Consider the following 14,669-nt stretch of genomic DNA (forward strand, 5'->3'; position numbering starts at 1 on the left):
TTGTTTTCGTAAAAATCATGTCATTTCAGATATTATTTATTAGCCATGAACAGCACATGAATATAAAAAAGAACAAAGGTTAGAGGAAGCAGGTCTGTGTGTGGACACTAGGGATTTTCTTCCCTGAGTCTCCACCTTAAAAAGACTTCCCTCTCATGCGGTTGTGGAAAAGAGGTCACGCCTACGGACTCATTCGATTGGCTGGAAGCCTGCGGTGCGAGTTTGTGATTGGCCAACGCTGTTCCATTGAATAGCTTCCACCTTCACTTTTGTCAATTCTCTGCGCTTTTCATTGAATTGACCGGCGGCGGACCTGCAAGTGCACCAGCTATCGATCCTCACACTCCGGTGTGTTTCACGGCGCCGGGACGAGGCCGATGAGCCAACTTTAGAGGGATCTAAATGAGAACAACGTCACATGTGTGGTTTCTATCGACAGTTTGAAAGAAAGCGAGTGCGGGGTAGCAGGGGGACAGAGACCTACTGATGTGCCCCATTCTCCGGTCGGTACACACAATACAGCAATGATCTCACTCCGGGACGCGCGTCCTTTCATTTCATAAGATTTCAGCATCGGGAAGGGGGAAAGGACCAGTAAAAAACACGCACGTTTGTGGGATTAAGGTCGGATTTTTTCTTTTTTTTGCAAACAAAGAGGAATATACTGTACGATGCCGGACCAGATCACCGTGGCGGAGTTTGTAGCCGAGACGAATGAAGATTACAAATCACCCACGGCCTCCAACTTCACCACCAGAATGGTGCACTGTAGGAACACAGTGACTGCTTTGGAGGAGGTGAGTTTATCCACACACACACACACACACACACACACACACACACACACACACACAATCCAATACAGACAGGCTTAGTATCAAAACTTCAAAATAAATGTGCCTATTCCATTCCTAGTTGTGATACTTACACCCAATGAAATCCTTCCACTTCATTATTCAGTCCAGATCACACCAAAGAAACATCTAGGACTTTTTGGACCCCCATCTGTGTGTTATGGGGTCTCCTTGAGTCCCCCTTGTGTTTACACTGCTCCTGAAAATGTACCCCGAACAAGTCTGAACATTAAATCCTTCATTCCATCATCTCTAGAAAGCGTTGTAGTCCTGGTGTTTGGAGACACACCCTGAATTGGACCATCAGTCCATCACAGGACACACACACACACACACTTTCCCACCTAGAATCAATGCACCTACTGGGGTGTATTTTGACACGTAAAACTACAGAACTTGACACAGATAGTAATCATGAGATGAGATCAGGACCGAAGCAGGAACCTTCATGCTGTGATGCGGTCCTTCATCTCTTGATAGTTGAAGTTCAAATTGACATGGGTCCCTCTTTTAACCGTGTGATCTAGCACCAGCTGTAGGTCTTTTTTTATTTTCAGAGGACAGGAAAAGCCCTCTCAATTATGCTGTGCTGTTACAAGCCCTATGCTGCAGATGCCTGCAAGCTTCCCATCCTTTATCCTTTAGTATCAGATATATCAGCGCATTAGAGCCGCCATGGTCGATGCAGAGCCTGGGCTAAACACTGGTTGAGGGATTAAACCGATTTAGTGCCCTAAATCAGATGGAGGTTGTGCTGTGTTGCTGGTCCTTGTCAGGGGGATTGAGACTTTATGATTGTGAACGCTGGCGGGTTACACTCTGTCTCGAAGATAAAATCAAGGCTATTCATCACAAAGGAATTAGAAGTCAGATTTGTGTTATGTATGAACCACAGATAACTATCGATGTAGTGTCAGGTGTGTTTGTAGGAGGTGAAACCATGCCGAGATGTTTGAAGTGTTTGGAATCGACAAGTTTCTTTTGTGTTATTAAATGTGAAAAGGACAAAACCTGCTCTGTACCCATTTGGCACTTCATCTGGCCACCATACTATAGTGGAATGACTGTGATGAACTCATCTGAATCTGGCTGCCAGAACACAGCAATCACTCAACCTTGATGAGACAGACCACCATCAGCCCAGAAATCTTTGCTTTCTAAGTTTCCTAACTTTGTTGTGAATGTCATTGTTGTTACCAATGATGTCGCACACTGACCATCAAGACCCTCAGAATTGAAACCGAAATATCTACAGTATCTTCCCAACATTTCCTATAATAGCACTAATAATGTATCTTAGATTCTATTGTAATTCTAACTCGCACACACTAATTTGCGTTTTTTTTCTGCTGGACTGGTGCACACCAGCAGGCCCTTTTTTAAAATTCTGTTAGCCTGTGTATTTGACCTACAAAGGTGCATGCAGTGGATCATTAAAGCTTTACTTAAAAGAAAGCTGTTAATGTTTGAAGCTATACCCATGTTTTAATTTAAAAGATTAAATGTAAAAGAATATAAGGTAGAAAAGAAAAGCCACCCCTTGCAGGAAAGATCAAAACATTTTTTAATTGCTTGAACACACTGCATATGTAGCTGGTTTTATGCATGCAAGTGTGCCAGGGTTTGTTTCAGTTGCAGCCCACAGAGTGACACTCAGCCCTCAAAACCACAACGAGGCTTATTGCTGTCTGTTATTGAGGGTCCCATAAGTTAAGTTTAAACTCTGATGCTCGATATTTCTGTACCCCATCCGAGCCACAAGTAATGATGTGTTGACATCTCACTCATTTCGTCAACTTATAAAGGGGGGAAGAAAATGATGGCGACCAGAAAACTCCATGACAAGTACAAATACATTCATTGTAATGTTTTCGTGTGGTAAAATTCATGGTCTAATTTACAACTGTTTAAGTGGTTATTACATTTTTGCTGTAATTTGAAAGATGACTGCAAACTTTACAAACTCAAGCAAAATCAGAAACCAAAAAAAAAAAGAATAAAAATGATTTAGGGAAAGATAAGGAATCCATAGGGGCTTCAGTGTTATCATGAGATATGAGACAAACAATAAGCTTGCTGTATACATGGCTCGGCTTTCCATTGAGGCCCTCAGGAAGTCCGCTCTGGAGCTAAATTGTTTTTGACTTTCCTACTCTTTTTATTTTTTGTTCTGCATGAACAGGAGGGACATAACTACAGACCCTAGTAACGCCTACATGTTTGTAGCGTTTATTGCTCTACTTTTTTGGTCACAAGTCTCCTTGACCTTGGAGTACAGTCCCAGAGTGCAACAGACCAGCTGTGGTGTGGATAAGTGCAGCGGATACTGTGTTCCATCACGGGATGGGAAATACGTTTATATATTGTGAAGAGCATAATGTTCAACGAGCTTGTTTATGGCCTCAGCTAGCTAGTTAGGTCTTTCAGTTTGCTTCTCATGTGTTTGTAGGCAGGTATACAGTCTATAGATCACAAATGTTCTACCTCAAGAACACACAATATACATATACTCATATACAATATTTATGGATTTTTTTAAATATTTAAAAGCTTTCCTGCCAGAGGACATAACTGATATTATAAATCAGCTACTAGACATTCTATTCAAACCTGGTGTACTACTGTATACTGTACAGTACATATGGTGTATACAATTTGATAATCCAATCTGTTCTCATACACATTGTTTTTTAAAACACAACTGATTGAATGCACATGCTAAATCAAATTAGTTAGAAATAGCAAAAGCGTGCCGATGGATCGATAGTGAAACCCACAATGGTGCTTTTGTAAACATAAGATTCACATCTAAACATTAGCAGGCATTCATTTTTTTAGTTACCTTTGTTACAATTTTAAGCTTTAGAGGCATAGAAGAATTAAAACCATACTTATTGTAACTTTAGTACTTTAATATCTAATATGTGTCTAGTATCTGTTACAGGATTGGATTTTACTGGCTAATCAGGATACCTACAGTTTTAGAGATCCACCTACCTATTGAGCTACGATGGTTCATCTCACTTTTTTTTCCCGATCTTATTATGATATCTATAACAACACAACAAAATTGTAAAAAAATTTTTAAAGTTTCGTGCGCCGGGCAAACATAGCAGCATATGCTTCACCCTCCACTTGTAAATCGACGCTTGTCCATGCGCCTGCTGCCATACATATGTATAGTTTATACAGTATGGTACTGTAAATTGCTCTGTTATGAATTATTACATACTGTAAATTTAATTTACTTGTTAAATTGTTAACAAATTACAGTACAGTAATCCTAGAAATACAGTACAGCTACGTTCCAAAACCGCCTGCGATAAACAAAAAAAACGCGATAAACGGACGCGATTCCAAAAAAACACTTTTTTTATTGTTTGAGCCGTAAATTATCCTCTCATACACTTTAAACACACACAGAAAACATTTGCAAGAATATAGCGAGATGAATTTTGTGTAAGAAATACAGTATTTATAGTGAGGACATGTACTGTACGGTATACAGCTCTGTAGAATCGTAGCCTTGTTTATTGATTATTGTGTCCACTGACGTCAAAAAAGGGGCAGAGTTAAAGATACACTTTCTGTACTGTACTGTATTAATATTTTACTTAATTTTATAATGAATAATTATATTTTTATTAATAAATTTCCTTATTTCAACATTAAACTCCATAAAAACTATTCCATATAAGTTTTTTTGGTCTATAGTGCTATTTGCAAGAGATGGGGAAAATCAGCAAAACAAATTATTTATGTGGCAAATGCAATTCGGCGATAAACCAGGGGTGCGAGATTCAAACTGGGGATTAAGAAAGCTGGGGATTACCCCATACCGATCACCATTCTTTAAGACTCCTGGGTAGGTTAGACCATGACTTTGAGATATTTTCACATCTTCATTTATTTTAAGTTCAACCATTAATATATATTTTAGGCTACAATGGGGTCATCATAACGCATTTCCATCTTAGAGAGGAATTCTAGCATGTTTTTTTAAACATAAAGACATGAACAGGAAAAATAAGTGCTCAAGTGTTTCTATAATAAGTAGGTTTTCACCTGTCATTTGAAGATAGCCAGTGACTCTGTTCGGACATCTAAGAGATGTACATTCCACCTCCTCGGTGCCAGAACCGAAAAGAGACTTGATGTGTATATATACCTCTTATCCTGAGAGAGGGTGGGACCGGTTGAGCAGTGCTAGAAGATCTGAGGGATCTGGTGCAATGTGAGGAGTGATAAGAGCTTTGAGGTAAGAGGGTGCTGGTCCATTTTTGGCTTCGTAGGCAAGCATCAGTGTTTTAAATCTGCCGGAAGCCAGTGAAGGGAACGCAGAAGTGGGGTGGTGTGTGAGAACTTAGGTTAAATTCAGGCTGCATTTCGGATCATTTTCAGAGCTCGAATTGCATTCAGAGGTACACCTGCCAGCTGATCACTTCAGTATGACTAGACTGAACAAGCACCCGAGCAGCCTGTGTGGATAAAAATGTTCGAATTCTTCTAATTTAAAGAAGAGCGTGTCATATTAGCAAAATGTGAGGAAAAGGACAGTTGATTGCCCCTGGTTACCTCTGAGGTAATTACTCAGGTACTGAGGTAGTTACTTGTGAGAGTGGCTGAAGGGAGAATCGTGTCATAAGATCCTGACCTGGAGATGAATCACCTGACCATCATTTCAGTTTTGCTGGGATTAGGTTGTACCTGATGAGCATCATCAATGAAGAAATGTCTGATTCATGCTGATTTTGGAATGGTTTGGCCAAAGGGGATGTGTCCACATACATTTGGCCAGCTTACATGAAGGTTGTGGAAGATGTGAAAATCTAGTATTGCAAATGATACTAGATTTTATGTGTATTTAGATACTGTATATATACATAATATGTACGTATGATTTATTGGGCAATCTGAACGGTTTTAAGAACACAGCCACAATCTGAATCTTAATTAGTGATCCATCATGCGAGCACATCACTTCCTGTTTATTTTTTTCTTTTATGGGTTGCTTGATCACGTCCAGCAGCATTCAGCAGCTAGAATTGCCGTATCCTAACCGATTGATCCTTTCTATGTGGCTATCAAATGTTTTTGGCCATGAGATGTCTCCTTTTCTGCTAGCAAGGTCAGTTAAGTTTGGGTCTGGATCAATACGCATCCTTCATGTGGTTTATAAAGCTTTTTTTACCACAGAGCAGAATATCAGTTGCCCTGTATAGTCAATGCTTCCTTGTCCCAGGGGTGTGTATTTCCCTTAATCTGAATGGCAGGTGCTCAAGGTATCCAATCTCTCTGGATGGATATGTTTATTTAAAGGCACCATTACTTTCATTAAAAAATTGCCTATGAATAATTTGCACCAGCTATTCTGACCAGACAAAGTGCTCGTGGCTATCATCCAGCTGAGTGCTGGGTCGGAATCAGAAGAGGCTCTGTTGAATACTGTGAATTTTCTAGTGTACTACATTGCATGTCTCCGCTGTCACTATTATGTCCACACAGGCCTACAAGCAAACATGGGCCAAGTGAGGATCAAAGTAGACTAGTTACTACTGGAATAGGGCTTACTTATTTCTGATCTATGGCGAAATTGGGTTTATCTTACTTTCCTAGAACACTCCGTTGCCTTCTTCGGTTCAAAATTTGCATCATTCTTTTTCACTGCTATGGCATCAGCTTACCAGCCTCTTCCTACTATCGCAAGTGAAGTAAATAACTTATTCTGTGTCAATTCTTAAGGTCAATTTCAGCTTTTGACAAAGGATATTTAACAACTATTTCGAATCACATCCTGCATAAGCATGTTTCATGTCTATAGCTGTCACTCTTTATCATAGTCAATTACTCATAACTTACTTCTTGGCGTTCTGCTCCTTAGAGAGTGCGCTGGGGAAACATTTCAGCCCAGTTTATGTCGAGAACATTTTGTTATGGCCACAGGTGTGTTAAATGATGCAATCTGACTGGCCTTTCACACTCCTATGCCCTGGTTTCGTGTTGTTCTCAACCTTCTGTTTATTTAGGAACGCTTTAGGTTGCTTCAGTTAATATTCAAATCAGAATGAGGTAAACATGTGATCTCAGTTACTAAGACTGTGGTATGGTTGTTGGAGCCAGACAGGCTGCTTCGAGTCTTTCAGAAACTGAAGATCTCTAGGGAGTTTCGGACACAGCAGTCTCTAGACATAAAAGCAAAAACAAAAATCCAATGAGCGTCAGTTCTGCTGACAGAAATGGCGTGTTGACGTGAGAGGTCAGAGAATATGTCTCATTAGGCAACTGCTCTTACCATTGTGTTGGGGCCCTCAAGGCATTTAGGAGCGAACAGGTCAATGGGTTGTCCATGTTGAGGTGGATAAAAAATCCAAGAGGGTTTCATGAAGAAGACAAAATACTTTCTTCTATTTTTAAGAAAGTTCTGAATGTTCCCAAATTAAGTCTGCTAAAATGGCTACAAGGCAGTAATTCAGGTATAGATGTGCTGCACTGAAGAGCTCCACTCAAGGACTACAGGAAATGGTCAGTGGTTAATCGTCTGCCACGCTGGCCAAATTGACGTTCTAGTGAAAGTAAAAAGGGAGACTTAATGGCAAATGCTTGAAGTCTGGATTGCAAGGCTAACTGCAAAGAAGCACAGCATTCGTAAAGCCTTGCTAATTGCTGTCTAAGAGTAACCGATTAAATTGTTATATTTAGTTTTAGTTTTTTAGCTAGTCTGTGTGTTTTCAGCCGTTTTAGAGGTCATGTTTATGAATTAGTTCTTACTGGGTAAACCCTTAAAAGGTCATGGACAACAGGCTCAAAATAAATGCACTGGCCATTTTTAGGAGGTTTGGGGTTTCAGACTGGGCATGTCTTTCAACAACAGTTAGAAAGAGGTCAAAGGGGTCATCATCTTGGTTGGCTGCTGACTGTGGCCTGGTGTGCTTTGTGCTCTCCTGATGTCTTTTCAGGCTGCACTTTCAGGAACAAGCCAGCTGAGCTGAGCAGAACAGCTGCTCTATGGAACAGGTGGGTGGGAGGAAAGTTTTAATGAGCACCCAGGAACAGGGATTAGGCTTGCAGACGTGAGCCTGAATGTAAAAGCTTTAAGACTAATGTTGCTCAGACAGGTGGGTCGCTTGAGGACACGGATGGCTGATGACCCTGGATTGACTTCCCTTCATTTTAAGAAGATTATCCCTCTTGCTGTTGTCAGTCTAAGTTTGCATTGTGTGGAAATTATTGGGAATAATTTGAGGTGTCCTGAACTCGCTGTCATGATGGCTCCTGAGGTACATTTCAATGAAATAGTAGGAGTCATTGAAACTCTCATTGGCTTTGTGCTTGTTTGAATGCTTTAGTTTTGACCCTTGGTGACCACATTTATAAACAGCTGCAGTCTTCCTTTTCTACTCTTAAGAGCATGAAGGGGAAAGGTCATGGTCTTGTCCTATAGATTTGCCATCTCCCCTGAATATAGGCTATAGTTTCTCTTATGCTATACTTGTGGGAATGAGGAAATCCCATTAATTAGGTGGAGCGGTGAGCATTGACCCTGGAAGGGTCAGGAGTGAGACTGGCCTTTTTTTAGGACGTATTAATGTGGGGCATGGAGACTCTCTGTTAAGGAGCTCAGTCACAGGTTTCCAAAAACAAATCCAATTCACATCCATTGTCTGCTATCAAGTGGTGCCTCTTCATTAAACTCTTATTGATTTGTAGAGTTTGACAATTTTTGTTCCCTGGGGTGCTCTGTAATCTTGTGATATTAACACTTATGACCACTGGATACGTGAATGTCAAGAAATAAATATGTGCAACCGAAACCTGCACCATGATTTTAACAGCTCTGGTTTTCTTTTGGTCAACAAAGTCTCATTCCAATGACATTAATATTTGGATATGTAGATGAACCCTGGTTTTCAAAGTGGGGTCTGGGGAATTCCATGTTTTTTAAGCATAGCAATGGAATGCATGGATATCCCAAAGTTCAGAAACCCTAATATAATGATTCTAAGCAACAACAACAAAAAATCATTGTGGTTTCTTGGTGGAAATTGTATATGTAAATATGTCTGTGTATATATTGTATCTGTAGACTGATCAGTAGCAGTGCTTAATTTTTTGTTGCCCAGTAGATATCTTAGAAACATCTGCTGTGATATATTGTTATTTATTTGTATGTATTTAACTTTGGGAATGTGGTTTTGCAATTAATTCTTAAATTAGTAAAAAATTCTGTTGTGAAATGTCTTGTGGGCCCGTATAAGCCGAGATGCCCCCCTGCTTATTCCCAGTTTGTCAGACTCCCTGGTGTTTGGCACCAGTTCTATTTTTAAACCAGGAAATCTTTAATAGATCACCAAGTCTGCATTTGCACAGCGAGTGCAGAGCATCAGTATGTGCCTCATGCTGCCTATTGACATAAGCTGGACTGAGGCTTGAAGAGCAATCAAACTCCTGAATTACTTCAATGCCTGCCAGCATAGCTCTATGATTCTGCTAAAAAAACACCTAGGCAACACTGCACAGTATAGAACCATGCTACCTGTCCAATACATGAAATATATGCCTGGGAGAAGATGGTAGCTCAGTGGTGAGACTCAGGAGTTCTGATCAGAAGGTCATAAGTTCAAATTCCAGTGCTGCCATTGCTGGGCCCTTGAGTGAATCTCTTCAGTGTGTGTGTGTGTGTGTGTGTATATATATATATATATATATATATATATATATATATATATATATATATATATATATATATATATATATATACTGTATATATACAGTACAGACCAAAAGTTTGGACACACCTTCTCATTCAAAGAGTTTTCTTTATTTTCATGACTATGAAAATTGTAGAGTCACACTGAAGGCATCAAGGACTATTTGACCAAGAAAGAGAGTGATGGGGTGCTGCGCCAGATGACCTGGCCTCCACAGTCACCGGACCTGAACCCAATCGAGATGGTTTAGGGGTGAGCTGGACCGCAGAGTGAAGGCAAAAGGGCCAACAAGTGCCAAGCATTTCTCGGGGAACTCCTTCAAGACTGTTGGAAGACCATTTCAGGTGACTACCTCTTGAAGCTCATCAAGAGAATGCCAAGAGTGTGCAAAGCAGTAATCAAAGCAAAAGGTGGCTACTTTGAAGAACCTAAAATATGACATATTTTAGTTGTTTCACACTTTTTTGTTATGTATATAATTCCATATATAATTCCACATGTGTTAATTCATAGTTTTGATGCCTTCAGTGTGAATCTACAATTTTCTATATATATATATATTACGTTATACGTATAAAAGAACACTACAAAGCTTGAATATGAACAAATTATGGAATTCTCTTGCCATTGTAATAGGGTTTGTTCTTCATTTACATGCTGCAAACATGTTTGGATGCTTTGCAAGAACTTGCAAAAGAGATGCTTTATAGGATTTTGGAATCATTGGGCAAGGTGTTGTTCTGCTGCATTCTCCAGAAGAATGGCAAGCAACTGCATATGGATACGATTAATCTCCCAAACCGTGTGGAGTAATAACCTGAATACCGCCACTTACATTTCCAGACAGTGCAACTCGAGTGTGTGTTCTTCGGCGCAATTAAATAAAAGGGCTTCAAATCACTTGAAATCATTTGTGAGGAAAACAGAAATGGACTGAAACATAATATATTTAAGAAAAAATAGGCAAAACCTTTTTTCTATTAATCGACCAACTATCACAACCTGTATGACATAGTATATTCCAATAATATACACTGCAAGGTGGAAATGACAATATAGTCTACATTATCCTGTCTAATGTTATGTTCAAACCATTGCTTCCCTCTAGTATAATCCATTGTAGTTTTTTCCCCCTGGAAATAATGCTGCATCATGGGGTCATGTTTCCGATCCTAATTCACAATTGCATATGCAATTACTTGTGGTATAAAGTCTTTGCTCAAATGTTCAACAGTTGCTCTTTTGGCACAGTCCTATAAATATATATATAATACACACTACCAATAAAGGAGATTGGATTTAGATAAAGAGTCCTCTAAGCACCAGTGTTTGAGTAAAGCTGATGTTTGAAGTGCATCTGTCTGGTTTCCCTCAGCCAGACACATTTGGACTTGATTTCTTTATTGATTGTGTTTCCATTACCCTCCTACTGTTTACAGACCACACCTGGCAGTCAGTGTAAAATCTAGAGTAGTCTATAAAACAGCTACTGATTTTGTGGATGCCTCTTCCTGCCTCAAAACTATGCATGTGCCCTGGAAATAATGCCCAGTTTGTGTGAACCAGCATGACTTTCAGATTTTCATGATTCTGTAGTAATTAAATCTTTTTTTAAACTTGCTTTACTAGTTGTGTGGGTGTCTTGTCTACACTAGAAGCTAATTGTTTATATCTCACTCTGGGCTTTGGCATGTTGGAGCTGGTTGAATTTCAGCTGTCTTGACAGATTATTCTTTGTCACACACTATGATAAAATCCCAACTATCTGTGTCGGATTATACGATTCCTTCAACAATAGATACGCTATTTACAAAAAATAACTGAATTTTGCTTAAGACAAGAGGCAGTGCAGATTAAGCTTTGCACAATAGGTTGTAACTTGTAATTCCTGACACCCGACCAGGAAAAACCAAGAAACGCCCCCTCGAAATAAAAGTCCTAGTTCAGAACTTGTTCTTCTCACCTCAGATAAACAACAATGTCAAATTAAAAGCACTTCTTACCATTAAATTATATATGTGTGATTTGAGTCAAACTTGAATTGACCAGTGAATTCCTGTAAGAACGGAAACTTTTCCCACATTTGTGTTGCGCTGAGATGATTGTTTGTGGTATTTGTTTGTATTTGTGGCATAAGGAGAAGCGTGAAGCCAAAACAACATCTCCCTTTTGAAGCGTTGAGGGGGCAAAAGGTCTTCCTAACTACAAGCGCTTCTGCTCAGCCAAAATGGAGTTGGCTGTTGGTGTAAAACCCTGCTGCAAGTGCTTGAAAGCACACAGGGGAGTCATTTTCACTAGGTACCTTTTCAGTTGAATTACCCCAATTAAATCTTCACCTAGGTGCGTTTACTGGCGTTCGATGGTGTTGGTAAATGACCAGTGTGCGGTTTTACTTTAATAGCGTTACTTTCAAAGACAGACTCCAGCATGCTTGTGTATGTTTGTGTGCATTTCTTCTCTCAGCTTAGACAATGGAGTCTTTGTTGAAGCAAACCTACGGTTAGCGTGCTCTGGAGAGCTGTTACGTCCCAGCGAGCCTCTGTCTATCGTGTTTTCCCTCTCGTAAAGCCGCCGATACAGTAAACAGGCAGCAATTGTGGTGATAGGTAGGTGTGTGAGGAAAAAGAAGAGAAAGCAGTGGGTTAATCTGACATTCCAAGCACAGTTGTTGTTGTGGTGTAATTAGCAGCTGTTCTAGGAGTGGCCGTGTTTGTACGCTTCATGTCAGCCGGTACTCAGGTCAACCGTTGGATACTCTACCCTCCCCCACAGTCTACACTGTTTAAAACTAAACATGTTTAACACAAGAATTTGGAGCAAACAGTGAAAACCCATAAGGTATTCGATTGGTGTTCATTCACATGTAGAAAAACACTTCATTTATCTATTAAATACAGTGACTTCTACTTTGAGCTTTTCAATCATTTCAGCGATAAGATCTTACAAGATCTGGATTTAATTGGTTCACGTGCTGTTCAGATTGGTGCTATAGCTTATTAAATACACCAAAAATACCTTGCATGGTGAAATCACATAACCCCTGAGCCATTGGCAAATTAATTGTCATATAATAAATAACTAAAGCATTTTATTATTATATAATATTATTTCTAATATATTATTATTTATATAAGTTTCTCTCTTTGCTTCAGACCAAATCTAGATATTTTCCCAGAACGTTTTTGTAGCAGAGACCTAGTAACTCCTACATGGGCCGATACTGGGTCATGACCTAGTAGTTAGGAACCTGTGCTTTATAGCATTATTCACATTATTCACAATCATAAACTCGCTTAGTCAGAGCTGGTGATGTAATAAATAGCATTCACTCAAGCCTGGTTCACCTCATTAAGCCTGTTGAGTCTGGGTCTGTTTTTTTTTTTCTCAGGCTGCATTATTTTTTTTTTTTGGCTAAAACCACCATTCCTGTTTTGCTGAAGATAAATACTACTGATGTCATGTCTTTGCAAAGTGCCAGATGAGGTCACAGGACAATAAAAAGTTCCTCCCTGTGAGACTGACCAGCTTATTTAATCCCTGTGAGACCATCTATGTCTGCATTAGAACCTGAGAATTGTGCAATGTCAACCTCCTATCCTTCTACAAGGACATCCATTTGTAAAAAAAAAAAAAAAAGAATGATTAATGTACAGAGGAACTTGGTGTAGGTTTCGGGAGGCTAAACTCTGGCCAAGTCTAACTACAGGACTTTAGAAGTAGCTTCTAAATAAGTTGCAACCTGCTCAATTTTTTATTTCAGATATGATTGTGAGGCTTTTCATAAAACTCTTTATTCCCTTTAGAACAAATTGACTTGCACCAGCAATTTCTACTGGTCAATGATTGCCATTTTAAGGTCAGGTTCTGTGTTTCTGAAACGGGACATTAAGGTGGCAGAGGTTTTTTGGCACTGCATAGGTATATGAACAGCAGGATTGAAATTCATCCCCCATCTCTTATCGTAATTGGCTCAGTGAAGTCCATAGCATTCAACCCTGGAGAAATAGAATGGTGGTGTGCACACATTTTAATCACGCTAATGGGGTGCACTAACTCAACATCCTAATAGATGCCCCTTCTTTCCTTTCATTTTAGCCATGTAATACAATTTAGAAATGCCTTTTTTTGGATTTTTGCAATACATTTTTTATAATTTCACATGTTGTGCCTCTCTGATGATTAACACAGGAAAAAAAGTGTATTAGAGACAATTTGCAATATGTGTGTTGGTGAGAATTTTTATTAATAGTAAGAAAAAGATGATTGAATGTAACATCTGCTGTATTTTATAATAATCTAGATTTATTTTCTAATAGCTTTAAGTTCTCTAAATCTTGCCAGGCATCAAAAATTCAATTTTGGGAATTACATTTTGTATGAACTCTCTTTAGTGCTTTTAAAATTATTATTATTATTATTATTATTATTATTATTATTAGTAGTAGTAGTAGTAGTTAAACCTTACAACTATTATTCATGATTAATGTGCAACCAACAATCAAGTTAAATGCAAAATGTTGTTGATGAATATTATTACCATTTTATTGGACAATTTTTGATGACCAGTATATTATCATTTCTAAACTCCTAAATGTTTTCCTGTACTGCAATCTATCACTGCAGTGCAACAGTTATTCTGTCCTTACCTACATGTTGGCTGAGCTAGCAAGCATTGTGGCTTGTCACATCAATGACATATCTTTATCTGCCAAGGTATTTAATTCACATCAATATAACAAATTTTTTAAACAGTGCCAGAACATCCATTATAGCAAATGAAAAAAGATTTTTGTGTGTGCGTGGATGTGCTTGCAAAAATGCTGGGTCGAAATAAAATCACAGCATTTTAAAAGATTAGTCTGGAGTAGTCGGTTTTATTCTTCCAGATAATGTGGATAATAAATTACAAAAAAAAAAACCTGCCCTGCTTTTGTTCAATTTAATTAGCTCTCATTTTACTTTAGTTTAGATGTATTCCTGCGCTTTGACGGCAGTCTCATTCTGGTTAGAGTTTTAAAAACTAATTAGAATTTAAGGATCCCAGTATGCCTTTTATCACATACTGTTCAGTGTAGTCCAGACCACCCACAGTAAACTCCCCTGTGTA

At 38.9% G+C, this 14,669-nt stretch overlaps 1 protein-coding gene across 6 annotated transcripts in view; it reads left to right on the forward strand.

Moving 5' to 3' along the window:
• Window positions 1-230: 230 nt before the first annotated feature.
• asap2a (ArfGAP with SH3 domain, ankyrin repeat and PH domain 2a) overlaps window positions 231-14,669 on the forward strand; it is a 68,601-nt gene continuing 54,162 nt past the window's right edge. The window contains exon 1 of one of the 6 annotated variants that reach the window (XM_046856026.1): window positions 231-797. In XM_046856026.1, coding sequence (XP_046711982.1) covers window positions 672-797 — 126 coding nt within the window. In that variant the 5' untranslated portion in view covers window positions 231-671. The remainder of the gene's footprint in view (window positions 798-14,669) is intronic. The other 5 variants (XM_046856030.1, XM_046856028.1, XM_046856025.1 and 2 more) reach the window with 5 other exon arrangements.

Source organism: Silurus meridionalis, chromosome 8 (assembly GCF_014805685.1).
Source record: "Silurus meridionalis isolate SWU-2019-XX chromosome 8, ASM1480568v1, whole genome shotgun sequence".
In the NCBI taxonomy this organism is placed as follows: Eukaryota; Metazoa; Chordata; class Actinopteri; order Siluriformes; family Siluridae; genus Silurus; species Silurus meridionalis.